At 49.5% G+C, this 14717-nt stretch overlaps 1 protein-coding gene across 2 annotated transcripts; it reads left to right on the top strand.

The window, feature by feature from the left end:
• Positions 1 to 37: 37 nt before the first annotated feature.
• On the top strand, positions 38 to 14711 carry E2F4 (E2F transcription factor 4). Of its 2 annotated transcripts, XM_030026743.1 has the most exons (10): positions 38 to 233; positions 1967 to 2076; positions 2631 to 2792; positions 3319 to 3362; positions 6174 to 6235; positions 6587 to 6872; positions 7951 to 8142; positions 9340 to 9387; positions 11973 to 12017; positions 12362 to 14711. In XM_030026743.1, exons 1-10 carry the CDS (start codon positions 87 to 89, stop codon positions 12475 to 12477), a joined length of 1212 nt encoding a protein of 403 aa, XP_029882603.1. In that variant the 5' UTR covers positions 38 to 86; the 3' UTR covers positions 12478 to 14711. The 2 variants fall into 2 exon arrangements, with proteins under 2 accessions (XP_029882603.1, XP_029882604.1); XM_030026744.1 differs by lacking the exon at positions 9340 to 9387.
• Positions 14712 to 14717: the final 6 nt, after the last annotated feature.

The following is a 14717-nucleotide window of genomic DNA, read 5'->3' as shown; positions in this document are numbered from 1 at the left end:
ACCCAGCCCCCGGCCCCGGAAGTTCCCATCGTGCCCCGCGGCCCCGGAAGCGGAAGCGCGGAGGGGCCGGAGCCGGCGGCGGGCAGATGGCGGAGTGCGGGCCCCAGCCCCCCGGGGGTGGGAGCGGGGCTGCGGGGGCGCCGAGCCGGCATGAGAAGAGCCTGGGGCTGCTGACCACCAAGTTCGTGTCGCTGCTGCAGGAGGCCAAGGACGGAGTGCTCGACCTTAAGCTGGTGAGGGCCCCGCCGCCCCCCGGGGGGGGGGGGCTCTGCGGGAGCTCCCGCCTCGGGCCGGGGTCCTGCTGCTGGGGGAGCCGAGCTCCTGCGGGCCAGGTTCTCCGGGGGCCGAGGCAGGTTTTGAGTGGGGGAGGGAGTCGGGACACGGCAGCGCCCGGTGCAGCAGGTGCAGGGAAAGGGGGGGGGGGGGTCCCCAGGGGAACGGCAGAGCTGCCAGCCGCGCTGAGGGCATGCAGAGAGGGCTCTGCACCTGCCGCCCTAATATTCCCTCCCGCCGCTTCCTTCCGAGCAGTTCTCCCCACCCAGCCCCTCCGCTTTCCCCAGGAAGGAGGCGGCAGTGGACCCTGCCTGACGTTGCAGGCAGTTGTGTGATTCAGTTGGAGCCCCGCTCGGCTGTCGTCTTCCCTTTTGCATTCTTGCCCCGCAGCAAGGTGCTACTTGATCACCAGCACCAAAATGATCCAGCCCTGTAGAGCCTCTGAGACATATAGAAACAGAGACCTATAGAAACTGTTCCTCCCCACTGCGGTTTGCCCCGCCCTGGCATAGAGCAGGAAGGGGAGCGTGGTCAGATTAATCTCTGCCAAAGGTTGTCCCTGATGCCTTTAGGCTGTGGAGAAGTGGCCTGTGAACGTGCCTTGCTTTTGCATTTTGAAGATCTTCACCTAGAGGAAGTAACTCTGTCTTTGTGGCATGTAGGGTACTTAAACCTTGGCCTTTTCTATAGGTGAAGTTCCTTTGCTGTGGTTTATACAAATACCTCTTAGGTGGATATGCGTGCGAGCGCGCTCTGACCCTTCACAAGCAGTAGACGAGTGTCAGAAAGCTCTGAAGATGCATGGTCTGGAGGAGTCTCCTGGCTGTAGGCTTCTTTCCTCTCCTGTGCCAAATTGTTGTCTCTTTGGATTTGGGCAATATTTTCTTGCTTAAAATGGCTGTTAAGTGCATTTGTATTTGTTAGCGTGGTTTGATCAGTTGTGCTGTGTAGGGTCTCTGAAGTCCCGGTCTGTTACTGGTAGGTGAGAGGGAACTGACATTGTTGGTCCTGGCTGTGCCAGTACAGCACATGTTAACTCTTGCCGGCGCTTGGTTGCCATGCGGTAGCAGAAACAGGCGTATCAGCACAGTCCAGTGTGTCCCAAAAACCGAGGGGAGGAGAGTTGTGTGAGCAAGGCAGGGAAGTCTCAGGGCTGCTCAGGAGCTCCTGCCTTACAGCCGTGCTTACTCTCCTCCCAGCACTGCATCTTTCAAACAGAGGAATCTGCCTCTTGAGAAGGTGTTGATTCTCTATCAAGTGGTATCAGATCAGATTCAGAAAAGACCTTTTGAATGTTGACTTCACTGAACTGTTGTCAGTCACGCAGACAATTCTCTGTGTTCCTCTTCCCATGCCCATCTCTTTTACCCTCAAGGAGCACTGAATTTTTAAGCTGCCAGACTAGTGTCTTCTAGCACTGCTGAGGAATGGTGATTTTGGGATCCACCGCAAGCAAGGTGGCTGGAATTTGATTTGTGCTTAGTGGGGAGGTGGCTGGGTAAGAAACGGAATGAAGGGGCAGTGGCTTCTCATGGTTGTAATGACATTGAGAATGTGGCTTTGTAATTTGAGGCGCTGGGACATGAGAGGTATGAGGTGGTGAGCAGACTGCTTGGCCAGGAATTAATCTGATAGGCAGGAAGGATTGAAACATGACTGAGAGGTTAGAATTCAGTGTCTAACCTTTTTGCAGGCTGCAGATACCTTGGCTGTGCGACAGAAGCGACGGATCTACGATATCACAAATGTCCTGGAAGGCATCGGGTTGATCGAGAAGAAATCCAAGAACAGCATCCAGTGGAAGTGAGTGACAGAGAAGGTCTAAATTGTTCACAGGTCCCTTCTAGTCCTGGGTCCTGTTGTACGGGTGCCTTGCTCCTCTTCAGGCAAGCAGGGCTTCATGAGGCTGTTATCTAAGTGACACTGGGGTTAAAATGCCTTGCTTGGAGCAAGGTTCCTCAGTGGTCTGTGCACGCTTGTAATTCCCCCAGCTGGGCTATGCTGATGGTAGTAATGAGGAAAGCTGAAGTACATACTGTGTGTCTCTTACAGCAGAGCTCTTATTTTGGTACAAACTAAGTATTTGCAGCACCTTGGGCTAGAAAAGATGCCTGTCATGGCACTGGAGATGGGGGAAAGCCCTGCCAGTCTGCAGGATGTAGGAAGATGTACCAGACCTTGCTGTGCTGGAAGGAAGGTGGAGGTCTAGAGTGGGTATAGATGAGGGTTTCTGAGCAATCCAGCCTTGACGTATGACAGGGTTGGCAGTAAGGAAGGTGGCAACCACTCTGAGAGGTTGGGGCTGGTCTGAGTGCCTCCAGAGGCTGATGCATGTCACTCCTTTTTACTTTGCCCAGAGGGGTGGGTCCTGGCTGCAACACACGTGAAATAGCTCACAAACTTATCGAGCTGAAGGCAGACATAGAGGACCTGGAGCAGCGGGAACAGGAGCTGGAGCAGCAGAAGATGTGGGTTCAGCAGAGCATCAAAAATGTTACAGAAGATGTGCAGAACAGTCGATATCCTTTGTGTGAACTGATTACTCTGTCTCCGTGTTCGCTTGCTGGGCTGGAAGGCAGGGACCTGGGGGCTGGGTTGGTGCTGCCCTGCTGAGGGCAGAGGGGTGGTGGTGACCTGTTGCTGCTGGAGGATCTGCACTGAAAGGCTCCAGAGGCAGCGCCTGGCTTTGAAATTAGGGTAACTCTGTCCAGCCTGGGAACCAGCTTTCTTTGTGGTGTGTGGTTTCTTGTCTGGCTTTTTGAAGTAAAAAACACTGTAACGTTTACCATGATGAGAAAAGTGCTTCTCTCCGAGTCACAGGTGCCACTTTCTTGAGTGCAGAGCTGCTCTTGTGGCTTGCCTGTCTTAGGGTGTCAGCTCTGATGAGTATGTAGCTTGCAGACCTTGCCTGCAGACCACTTCAGAGTGTGGCATGGAGAGCCTTCTGGGAATGGCATTTCTTGTGCTCAGGAAGGAAATGCCAGGTGCCCTTTGAGTTCTCTGTCTGCGCAGGAAGCTGCAGCCTTTCTCCTTAACCTTGGAAACATTAGCGTACGTGACACATGAAGATATCTGCAAGTGCTTCACAGGTGAGGAAATGGTGCTGCATCGTAAAGATGTAACATTGCAGTCCTATCAGTCTGTCCCAGCTGCTCTCCTTTCTTCAGGAAAGAGGAAGCAGCAGACCACAGGCTGCCCAACAGCATTAAGTTAAATGTAGTGCGAGCTCTGACACCATCCTGGGTTTGTGTACCACTGAGTTGTATCTTCCTTGTCACCCTCAGAGGGGGCAGGCGGTTTCTTTTACTTGTGTTTAAAGGAACATTTCTGCTGTTCCTAAGGAAGTCTTTTTGCTGGGTGTCACTATGTGGGTGTATGTGTGTTATGTTAGAAGCCCTTGATGTTAAGGGCTTGGGTGGACAATGTTCTAATAATAGGAAGCAAATTTTACTGCATGGTAGGAATCTGGGTGTAAGCAAGGAAATAGTATAAAAAGTGGTCCCTCAGTTGCATCATGCCCTCTACCAACAAGAATGCAAGAGGGAGGTAGTGAAGAGCAGGACAGAAGGGAATACACTGCTTGCTGTGACCTCACTCCCTTGTGTACTGCCTTCCTAAAGCTGTGAGGTGCCTCTATGAAAAGCCATATGTCCTGTCTCTGTGGGGCAAAAGTGAAGAAAACCCACAGGAGTCTCTGTTTCTTCTCTATTGCCAATTTTGATGGTAGCTGTAGAACCCCCCCCAAAAAAATCCCTGGTGGCCAGCGTGCAATACGGCAGCCTGCAGTACATAAACTGTTCTCAGCTGTAGTGGTGTGGAGTCGCAGCTTCTTTCTGCTTCGGTGGACACCTGACCTCTCCTGACCCTGGGCAACCTGCATCTGCTTGCTTGCAGCAGAGATTGAAGCTATTTACCCTAACCTCCCCCAGCCATGCATAATCTCACCCTTGTCTGACTCTCTCCTTGTCTTTTCCAAGCACCCTTCTCACCCTACACTTCATCAGCTCTTCTATTTTTCATTTTTGCCTTTGTGTGCTGTCCTTGTTCACCAGACTTTATACTGCTCAAGTTCCTGCTGGTAACTTATGCATCATCACCCCCTTCGCTTTACTGTTTCTTCTTATTTAAGCTAGCCCTTTTTGGGGGCAGGGGTTGTGTTTTCAGTTTGACAGTGCCTGGGGCCAGACAACTTGTAGTAGTCTGGAAGAGTTTACTGGAGACCAGCAGACAGCTTATTGCTTGGTTGATTGAGTGTTTTGCATTTTATTGCACCTGGTTTTTGTAAACCAGTTTGCGTTTGAAGTCAGACCTCACCAAAATGCGCAGAGATTAGATCTTACTTGGGGCAGATCTGAATTCCTTCTAGAACAGAGGCTTGATCCATGTTTTTCCATTGTCTGTTCAGTTTGCCTGTATGAATATGCCTTACATCACTTTTTTTTTTCCTCTCCTGAGCATCTGAGCCTTGCAGAGGTTCTTTTTTGGACCTCTTGTGTTCTTGAACTGTGGTGCAGGCTGAATTTCAGCTCCTGGATTTTCTGATTGACTGCTATTGAACTTGCTTTCTCAAAGTGAGTTAGGGCTTGAAGATTTCCATGCTTGGACTCTTGTCAAATATGGATTCATTATTTGGATTAATTAAAAAAAAGAAAAAAAGTAAGAATATGTTAGTTTTTAGTGACTGGGAAACATAATTTTCCCATCTGTTGCTGTGATGCATTTTCCACTTGCAGAATGAAAAAGGAAGTGGAAACACACTGTATGCTGTTTTGTAGAAGTATTTGGGATATAGCTATCAAGGGAGATAGAAATGCAGCACCTGTATTTGAAACTAACAGGTCTTAAAGCTCGAGCTTGTGTCTTTAAGCTTTATTGTGCTTTTTTTGTCTCTTAACAATATTTTTCTTAAATGCAGATTTGTTAAAGGAATCTCATCTTATTGACAAATCCTGTGGTATTTTTAATCCCTGTACCTTTTGCTGATCTGACCTTTGATTGCTTGCCTGAAATTAAAGGATGTGCTCTTCTGCTGTCCACTCCCTCTCATTGCTCTGGGGATCTTCTGTGTTAATTATCAAGTGAAGCTTAATGCAAAATACCGGTGAAGTGTGAGTACTAACCACACTAAAGCTTAAACATTCAAAGTGAAAGCTGCTAGCTGCTCCGTCTGAATATGTCTTAATGTTCACAGCGCTGGTATTTCTCTGTTCACGTTTCTCTAAACCCGGATACGGACTGGAAGCTGCTCGCCTGTGACTGTTGTGTTATTAGGGGCACAGGTCTTAAGGAGCTGCAGAACTTGAAAAGGAAGGATGCTGTCAGCCTGGCTCCCAGCCCTGCATGTGCTGGGCTCTGTGCAGGGTCCAATACAGCTAACACCAGGCAGCTCTCTCACCAGTAGAGACTGGGCAGTGTTGGTTTTGGGTATTGGTACTCCAGCATGAGGTTGCCATGCTGTTGGCAGCCTCACTCCTGAGCCTAGTTCGACACCGTCTCTTCGCTGGCAGTGCAGCTCTTTGAGTTGTGCGCTCTTTTGTTTATAATTCACATCTAAAAGCTTGTGACAACAGGATGAAGGATCCTTCCCTTAGGATTCAGATGCTCTTAAGAGTGAATTTAAGCCAGCCCTTCTGAGAGAAAGAAAAGTTAGTCCTGTTAAGGATGCTGCTAAAAAACTTTAGGGTTGCTTTGGGAGAAACTTCACAGGTTCTTTGTGCCCTGGGCAGCTGGCACATTGGGAGCTGTATGATACGCTTAGCAGCTCATGTGGGTGTAAATGGCAGTCCTCCATGGAAGAGAGGGCAGGAGATATGGGGCTTTGAGGAGGGGCCCTTTGTCAGTGCTTAATTGTTGTCAGAACAGTTTGTGCCTGCTGAATGCTGACCAGTCTGTTTTCACAGGAGACACCCTCCTTGCTATTCGAGCCCCATCAGGCACCCGTTTGGAGGTTCCCATCCCTGAGGTGAGTGATAAATGGGCAGAGTGCAGGAGTGTGTGTGTGTGTGTGTGTGTGTCAGAGTGGCAGTTGTGGCTGGATTGACCAAGCTGGGAATTGGCAGTCAGGGGTTTGATGGGAGTCGGAGGAGCTGCCAACCCAAGGAAGGCTCCAGATACTAAATAATTGCCAGGAAGCTCTGTTGTTTGGAAGTAATTGGAGGAGCACCAGGGGAGAGGATAGTCCTGGGAGTCAGTGGAATTGTGTGTGGAACCATGCTGAACTGTCTGGACAGCATGTCTTGCCTCTGGGAAATTCCTGTTCTGTTTGAAAAGGGCATTTAATGTATGGTTGTGTTTTGCTTTTGACTTTTCTCAGGGCCTAAATGGACAGAAGAAGTATCAGATCCATCTGAAGAGCACAAGTGGTCCCATTGATGTTCTCTTAGTAAACAAAGATGCTTGGAGCTCTCCTCCCGTCGTACTACCTGTCCCTCCCCCTGAAGACCTCATTCAGTGCCAGGCAGTTGCACCCTCAAAACCGCAGATACCACCGCTCACACACTTCCAGGAGGCATCCGTTCCCAGCAGTACCCAGCCCTCTACACCAACACCTACCAGCACTCAGGACCATAGCCCTCCCGCGCAGAAAGCCACAAGCACAGGTGAGAGGGAGGCTATGGGAGGCAGAAAAAGGATGGTGGCTGACAAAGGAGAGTATGTTCCCTGGCCTGGCTGGGGCTGGCCCTGCTGGTCGTGCAGCATTGTCAGCTCCTGGCAAGGGAGGCACCCCTGCCTTTGCTGCGGCAAGCCTTTTCTTTTGTCTTGATTAGTGGGACTGGCTGTGTTAACAGAAATGAGACACTTGGCTTGAGGGGGTAGTGGCAGCCTGTAGGAGCAGTGGTGAGGGAGAGACTAATCACACAGATTCATTGATTAGCACAAGTTTGTAAAAGGGTCTTATCAAGTCTCGAGTTCAACTTTCAGTTTGAAAAAACTGTCAAAAATTCTAGATTAGGTTGCTTGTGGCTTTGTTCAGCTAAATTTTGAAAGCCTCCAGCGGTGGAGATCCCCAGCTTCCTTGGTGAGCTCTTCCAGGGCTGCAGCACCCTCTCAGTGAATTTCTTTTTCCTGATGTCTGGATCCTTTGAGCTGCATCTCGTGCCTGTTCTGCATGTTACATCCTTTGGCACCACCAAGAAGTTCTTAATTTTTGTAACTGCCTTTCAGGTAGCTGCAAGCTGCTGTTAGATTTCCCTTAGACTTCTCTTGCCTTACTGAACAAGCCCAGCTCCCTCCACCCCTCCTTGTAGGCCATGTGCCCTAGCCCCCTGGCCATCTTGGTAGCCCTCAGCTGGATCTTCTCCACATCTTTCTTGAACTGGAGGATGGCCAAGCTGGACACTGTACCCCAAGTGCAGCCTCAGCTCCAAGCAGGCAGATAGTAACTTCCCTCAGTGTGCTGGCCACGCTTCTCCTGGTGTAACTTACTACCCGGCTTGTGTTAATTGCTGTGAGAGTGTGCTCTTGGCTTATGTGCAGCCTGGCACCACCAACACTGCTCTCCAGCAGAACTGCAGCTGGACCTGGGAGTTTTTGCTGGGTGAAAGCAAGAAGCTGCCTTCCTATGCAGCTGTTTGTGCTTGGCCAGCATTGCCAGTGAGGGTTTGGTCTGTGCTGCAGCTGCTTGCTTTGGGGCTGGTGGGAGATGACATTCTTGTGTGTGTCTGTGGCTCTTTCCAGAATGCGGTGTCGCAGCAGCAGAGTCCAAGAGCAGTGGCAACTTTGACCCCCTCGGCAATGCGTCCGCATCGGCCAGCCAGCCAGCCGGGTTAGATACACAGCCACTGCAGTCCTCTGCCTCGCTGGACAGCAGCTCCGTCCTACCCAGCCCCTCTACCTCCTTTGAGCCGATCAAGCCCGACCCCACAGGAAGTAAGTATGCACCCTCATTTCATGCATTGCTCCAAAAGCATGCTGCTTGGAGCGAGGGAGAGGCTGCTAGGCCTGGAGGAAGGAGCTGAACTCCGTTCTGCCTTTGCTGTCAGCCAGACTCTGCAAGGGATGAATAGGCATTTCCCTGTGAGGGTGCTGGGGAACCTGGTGAGAAGGTGACTGTCATGTCTAGGGTCCTGCCACTTTCTGTGATGTCAATACTAGAAAATCTGTGAGGGACACTCGCATGACACGTGTCTTTGCTGTTACATGTAGGATTATTCCCTTTCAGTTCCTTCTGTAGTGCAAGGTCCAATTTTGAGACTGCATGAAGCTATAGAATCTCCAGCCATCACTGAGAGCACCTTTGTAACTCATGGGGAGTTTTCCTTTGTTAGGAGAGCTCTTGTCTCTGTTTTCCTCCTTTACTTAGGAATACTTCATCTGTTTTTAGTCATCTTGTGGTCTTAATGATCTCGCAGTGTATATTTGGGGAGCTCCTTGATGTGCTTGGTGAGGTGAAATGGGCTTTAAAAAAGGGACATTTGAGCTTTATGCCAGGAAATGGCAGGCTGGCCCAAGGAGAGAAGAGTGTCCTCTAGGTAAGACACACTGCTTTAATGTTTTGAAGCGTACCTTCACTGCAGAAACACTCTAGGTTAGAGGGTTATGGTTAGAAGAGGAAATCTTCCTCAAATGTAGCTCACACAGTGCTTTTGTCATACTTCTGCTGCTAGCATGTCTGAGAGAAGTGTGAACTGTCTGTCTTCATCTTGGAGTAGTCTTGATTGTGGAATTAGGCCTGTGATGTGTGTATAGCTTACCATTTCCCAGTGGGCCTGTGCTGACTCTCTAAAGGCATGCCCTCATCCTATACAAGATAAATCAAGGTGCTATATGGAAGCTGACACCGTATGAGGCTTACATACAGGGAATTATTCTAGAGCTGCTGACTGTAATAACATGTTCATGTCCCAGGGCTCCTACAGATTTATTTTAAAGTAGTCGAGCTTAAGTATTTTATTGCTTATCATTTCAGCAGAAGTATGTGACATGGGGTGTGGGAGCAGAATTTCTGGATGGCGTAGGATGATTTGGGTGCATAGGGAGTACAGTAGGACAGTAGGTGATTGTGCTGTAAAGCATTTCAGACTCTTCGTGTAACAATGCAAACCATTTGGTTTGTTGTATTTGCAGTACTGGAACTTCCCAAAGAGCTGTCAGAGATGTTTGATCCAACGAGAGGTATGTTCACTCCCTGACCATGGCTTTGTTCTGTGCCCATCTACCCACAGAAGTGGGGCAGCTCGTTTTATTCACTCCTTTTTGGGTTATTTTGGGGTTGTGGTTTTGTATGGTGCTTGTGGTTGTTAGTGGCCGCTGGCTCTCTACTTGTAGTTAGGCACTCTTAAAATTACTGGTTTCTGTATGTATTTTTCTGTCTTCATGTTGCCAGCAACCTCTGTTAGAGTTTGCCCTACAGTGTGCGGATGAGGGCTTTCCTGTCCCCATGCCAACGCTAATCTGTGCTCTGGCTTCCCATGCTCCTTCTCCAACTTGTCTGCACCATGTGAAAGAAAAATCCCTGTTAGTCTTGTTTCAGCTGTAGCCTGCCTGAGGCTAATCCAAGCAAATAATCTAGGGAGAGTCTTCTCTCTTCAAAATATCCCTCTGTGGTTTTGGTGGTGCTAGTAATTTTGGAGCAGTAGGGGAGGGGATGCTGTTAACTTGTGTTAGGAGTTCTGCCTCTGCCCAAGGAATATCTGGGTGTCACTGCCTAATGGTGGGACGGACTCTGGGCTAAGGGCAGGAGAGGTGAAGGAATTTGATCTAACATAAGCCTAAACTGGGAAACTCTTCTTATCTGCACATTTATTTCCCTTCAGTGCTGTCAGAATACTTTCTAGCCCCACAGCTAGGCAGAGCTGAGTACACACAAGCACTTCTGTGGTGACAGGATATGTACAACAACAGTCCCTAGTTCTGTGTTCTAGCAGGTGCTTTGTGAAAGTGCTGCCTTTGTGTAAAAACCCCACAGTCCCAAATGCGCATGCGCGAGCCTCCGATCTGTGTGCTAGGAGCCCTGGCCTCCACAGTTGGCCTGGAGTGCACCTTTCCTCCTTGCCCAGTGCCCACTGCTGGAGATGGTGGTCTTGGTAATGACTGAGTACATCTGCAGAATAAATGTGACTTCGCAATGTGAGACATAAACTGCTGCAAGGCCCCAGCCCGTGCAGATCTAGCTTAACTCTAACTAACGGTACTGTGTGACTATGTGGACACTGTTAAAAAGGACGTGTTTGCCGTCTATGGTAATGTATGTTGTTTTATGGAGTATTCTTCCCAATTTGGAGGGGGAAGATGGTGATCCAGGAGTGAAGGACAAAACAGAGTCGACAGCTACATAGGCAAAACTCAGGACTGGAAAAAAGGAACACTACAGAGCTCAGAGAAATGGGACTTGCAGCATGCTCCATGCAGCCTCTTTCATCCCTGTGTGATCCCAGTAATGTTGCCGTGGCACTGGTGGCTGCTTTCAGGCTATGCAGTTTAAGCTGCAAGAGCCTGCAGTTCTTCCTTAGTGTTTTGTATTGGAATTACTTTTTCTGCGTGGTTTTCTCTCTCTTTTAAATGGGTACTTAATAACTGCTTGTTTTAAACTCGTATCCTGGAAGAAACCTGGATTTCAACACACACATATACACACCCTGCTATATTACCAGCCCTGATCTAAGAATGCAGGTTCTGCATTTAATTGCTATTTATTGAAACTGGTATTAGTCCTGTCTAGTTGCTCAGTGTTGGAATTCTCTCATCTCATGGCACTGAATTAGACAGGCAGGTTCCTGTCCTCTGGGAAATAGCCTGCTGTGGATAAGTGTCTTGAAAATGGGCTCATCTGAGTTTCTTTGGGAAAGCTTGTTTCAAGTGTGGGTAGTATCTCATCAGCCCAGTTAGGTTGAGTTAGATATTCACTATCTTAACTTGGTAAAGTGAGAGAGGTATTCAGAAAGTTGTTGTCAAATGCTTAGTTTCTTCAAGAAAAGAGATTGACTTGCACATGCTTCGTTTGGCTGCTTGTCTACCGTTCAAGTGCCTCGTGAACCTACTAGCCAAGAGTAACAACACTGGAGGAAGGAATGACATTTCAGAGATAATTTTTTTACGGTTTTGTGTGGGCAGTAGAGGGGAGAGCAGACTTAATGGCTCATTAAGGAAGGATGTGCAGAGCTCAGATGCTCATTCCGTTTGGCAGCAGGCAGCCAGTGAATCTGCCAGGGCCTATGGCTGGATTGGCCACAGCGCAGCCGTGGGGCAAGGGGAGCAAATTAAGGGGGCAAAGGACAGGAAGCTGGAGGCTCGTTAGTTCTACTGCTTCTGGAACAGCTCATTTGTTTTTTATTTTTTTCCCCCACTGTTAGCAAAGTTGGTGGGTAGTTGAGGACTGTGAATATGTCAGGCTTTACCAGCTCAATTTCAGATGCATGTTGAGGAGTTTCCTCTGGAGGAGTTTGGGGCACCAGCTAGCATGCCAGTGCAGGGGTAAGGCACAGCCTGTCATATGAAGGAGACTGGCGTGTGGTTGAGCTAAAGCAAGCAGAAACCTCCTGCAGAATTTTTTTGATGTAGCTTTAATTGTCTGACACAGATTTCCCTTTGCCTGTGGCAGGAGGGCCAAGCCTCCTTTCGCCACTGCCTGCTGCACACACTGTGCCTTAGCCAGAGGAGGGATAACAAGGGCGAGGACCACCTGGGAAGGGTGGGGAACTACACAGGAGCAGACCAGGAAAGCAGAGTGTGTTGCTTAACCATGCTTGTCTCTTTCCCAGAATGTATGAACTCTGAGCTGCTGGAAGAGCTGATGTCATCTGAAGGTGAGTCTTTGAGTCTCCCCCTCATGGTGTGGCCTCTCCAGGGAAGGAAGGCCACATTGTGTGACTTTACCCAGCTGACAGTCTTGCGACTGCAGACTCACCCTCATCTCTTCTGGGCTCTGGACACAGACTCTGTTCTCACTGTCCTGCCAGTCCCTGAGAGAGGTGTGAGGACCAGAAGAGCCTGTCTCTTCCATATCGCAAGGCTGACTTGAAGCAAGCTCAAAGACTGTTACTGTGAGGTGGCCTCCTCGTGGCTCCGCAGCTCAGCGCCCGTTGGCAGCTCTTGGCTTAGTGCGGGAGTGCTGAGTGTAGTAACCAACCGTGGGCTTCTCTTTCCCCAGTGTTTGCTCCCTTGCTCCGCCTCTCCCCTCCACCTGGAGATCACGACTACATCTATAACCTGGATGAGAGTGAAGGCGTCTGTGACCTCTTTGACGTGCCTGTCCTCAACCTCTGACTTCTCAGTGCGGCTGTGAGCCTCGCAAACACAGACCGTTTTGTAACTCTTTGGAAAGTGTCTATTTTTGGATTCCTTTTGTGCTAGAGCTCGATGAGTGAGCGATTCAGAGATGCTCTCCTATGGACTCAGAACCAAGAGATGTGGACTTGCAGGCCGGGAGCCTCCCCGTAGCTGCTTCCTCTTCCTCTGTTGCACGTGCAAGGTGCATGTGCAACTCGCTCCGCCATATCTCTCTCTCCACTGGATCCTGGGCCTCACTTCAAAGGGTCTGTGTTTTGAGTGTTCCCAGTTCACCTGTAGAGTTTGCCCATGTGCCTCTCCGAGCTTCCTCAAATCTGCATGCCTTGGTTTTTCCTGCACTCCTAGAGGCACTTTGCACCTCCTAGGTACCAGCTGCTACAAGGAGCCCTAATATCGTGGTCAGTTCACAAGCCCAGAGGTAGTTAGCTAGATTTCTCAATGTGAGCAGTTCAGGTTGGGGTGGTTATATTTCTGAATGACAACGACGGGGGAGGAGGGTGGAAAGGTACCAAAGTGTCCATTTCTTCCAGTGACTCAAGACCAAGCTAGTATGTTTTGCAAGAAAAAGCACTTTTTTTAGCCAGCTGTGCCTCCTAGTGGGACTCAGGAGTTGAGCATTCCTAGTAGGACCCAGGAGCTGAGTCTTTCCCTGCTTGTGCATCAGCAGGAATGCTGGTTGTGTGTTCACCAGTCTGCTGATGCATGAGCCCAGGGGCTCTGGCTCTTTGTGCAGCAGCTGTGCTGTTTCTACAGGGCTAAAGAAGAGGTGCCAGTATGTTGGGGTTTTTTATTTTATTTTTTTATTTGTTTTTGCCTGAGTGAAGAGATGTTTGAAAGGGTAAGACTGCTCCAGCTGGTGCCTGTAAGGTACTCCAGGTACATCAGAGCCTGCTCATATTTGCAAATAGCTGTCTTCTCCAACCATTGCACTTGAGCCTTCAACTGTCTAAAAGGTGACCAAGCAGTAACAATTCAGTAGTACTGTGCTGTGACAAGTTATGTAGGTGTTGTCAAAATAGTGCTTCCCCCTCCCCCCCCCCCTCCTTTTTTTCTCTCGGCATCTGCTCAGGATCAGGCTTTCTGTATATTTGAATTTGCTCCTCTAGTATCCATACCCACACTCCCAATTCCTGATCCTGTGGCAGGTCGCTACCTAGTGTGATGCTTTCTCGGCATCATTTTTCTGCAAGATTTTCTTCATTGCTTTCTTCATACCTTCTTCCATTGTAATGGAAGGTCCGCTGTTGGGTTCGTTACGATGATCAGGTGGTACCAGTCTCGGACCTTGTGCAGTTTAGTTGGAGTAAAATGCCCTGATGGATCTGTGTTGTATTTTGCAAGCCCCGACTTTGGTTTTCGGTCAGATCCTGTATTTGAGTGTCTTCAGTTTTGCACATCATCCTGCTGATGTGGTGGTAGCAGCTGTCTTGCCTTTCCCGCTCTGCAAACTACCGAAGAGAGCGCCAGGCCAGGAGTGTGGCTGGCCATTGCAGACGGGTAGCTTGCAGCCAGCCGTGTAACCAGTTGATGTTTAACTTCTCCGCTTAGCTGCTCACCGCCTGTGAACCACACAGCCAGCTGGAGCACCAGGAATATGGGATGTAAAGTCTTCAATTGTTGGAGCCCGCAGAAGTGAGAAGAGTATATGCTTGGGATGTGCATCCCTGAGGTGGCTCCTCGGGCCATCCTGTTCTGTGTGGGACTCCTCCAGAAGAGCCATCCCTCTCTGCAGCCCTGAAGCACCAGTGTCCTCTTTGGGAAAAGCCTGAAGAATTCAGGAGGAACAACGGGATGGTCTCTAGTGTGGCAGCGGGCAGCTGCTGCTGGCGAGACAGCCGTGGCGTGGGACCCTGCAGGGGGGTGAACTTCCAGCCCGCATGCAGCCAGTCCCCGAACCTTCCCTCCTCGGCATGGAAGCTGACCGACATCCCTCGGTCCTGCGCGCGCGTTAGCTAGGCTCCGTGGCTTTGGTGTAGCTCGAGCTCTCCGTGTACTGCCTGGCCCTCGCCCTCCTCCCGAGTGTTCATGTTTGCCACCACCAGTTAGACGACCTTTGGAAAAGGATACCTAGAGAAAAATTTACAGTCGCAAATGAACTTTTGATTCATATATAAAGATTATTTTTATACTTTTTTTGCAAGGAAAGAAAAAAATTGCCTGTAATATTTGTACAGTGTTCTCTGACGTGAATAAACAAAAAACTTTCCAGAGTTTCC

Source organism: Aquila chrysaetos, chromosome 9 (genome assembly GCF_900496995.4).
Source record: "Aquila chrysaetos chrysaetos chromosome 9, bAquChr1.4, whole genome shotgun sequence".
NCBI classification, from domain to species: Eukaryota; Metazoa; Chordata; class Aves; order Accipitriformes; family Accipitridae; genus Aquila; species Aquila chrysaetos.
This window is presented reverse-complemented; position numbering and strand designations above follow the sequence as displayed.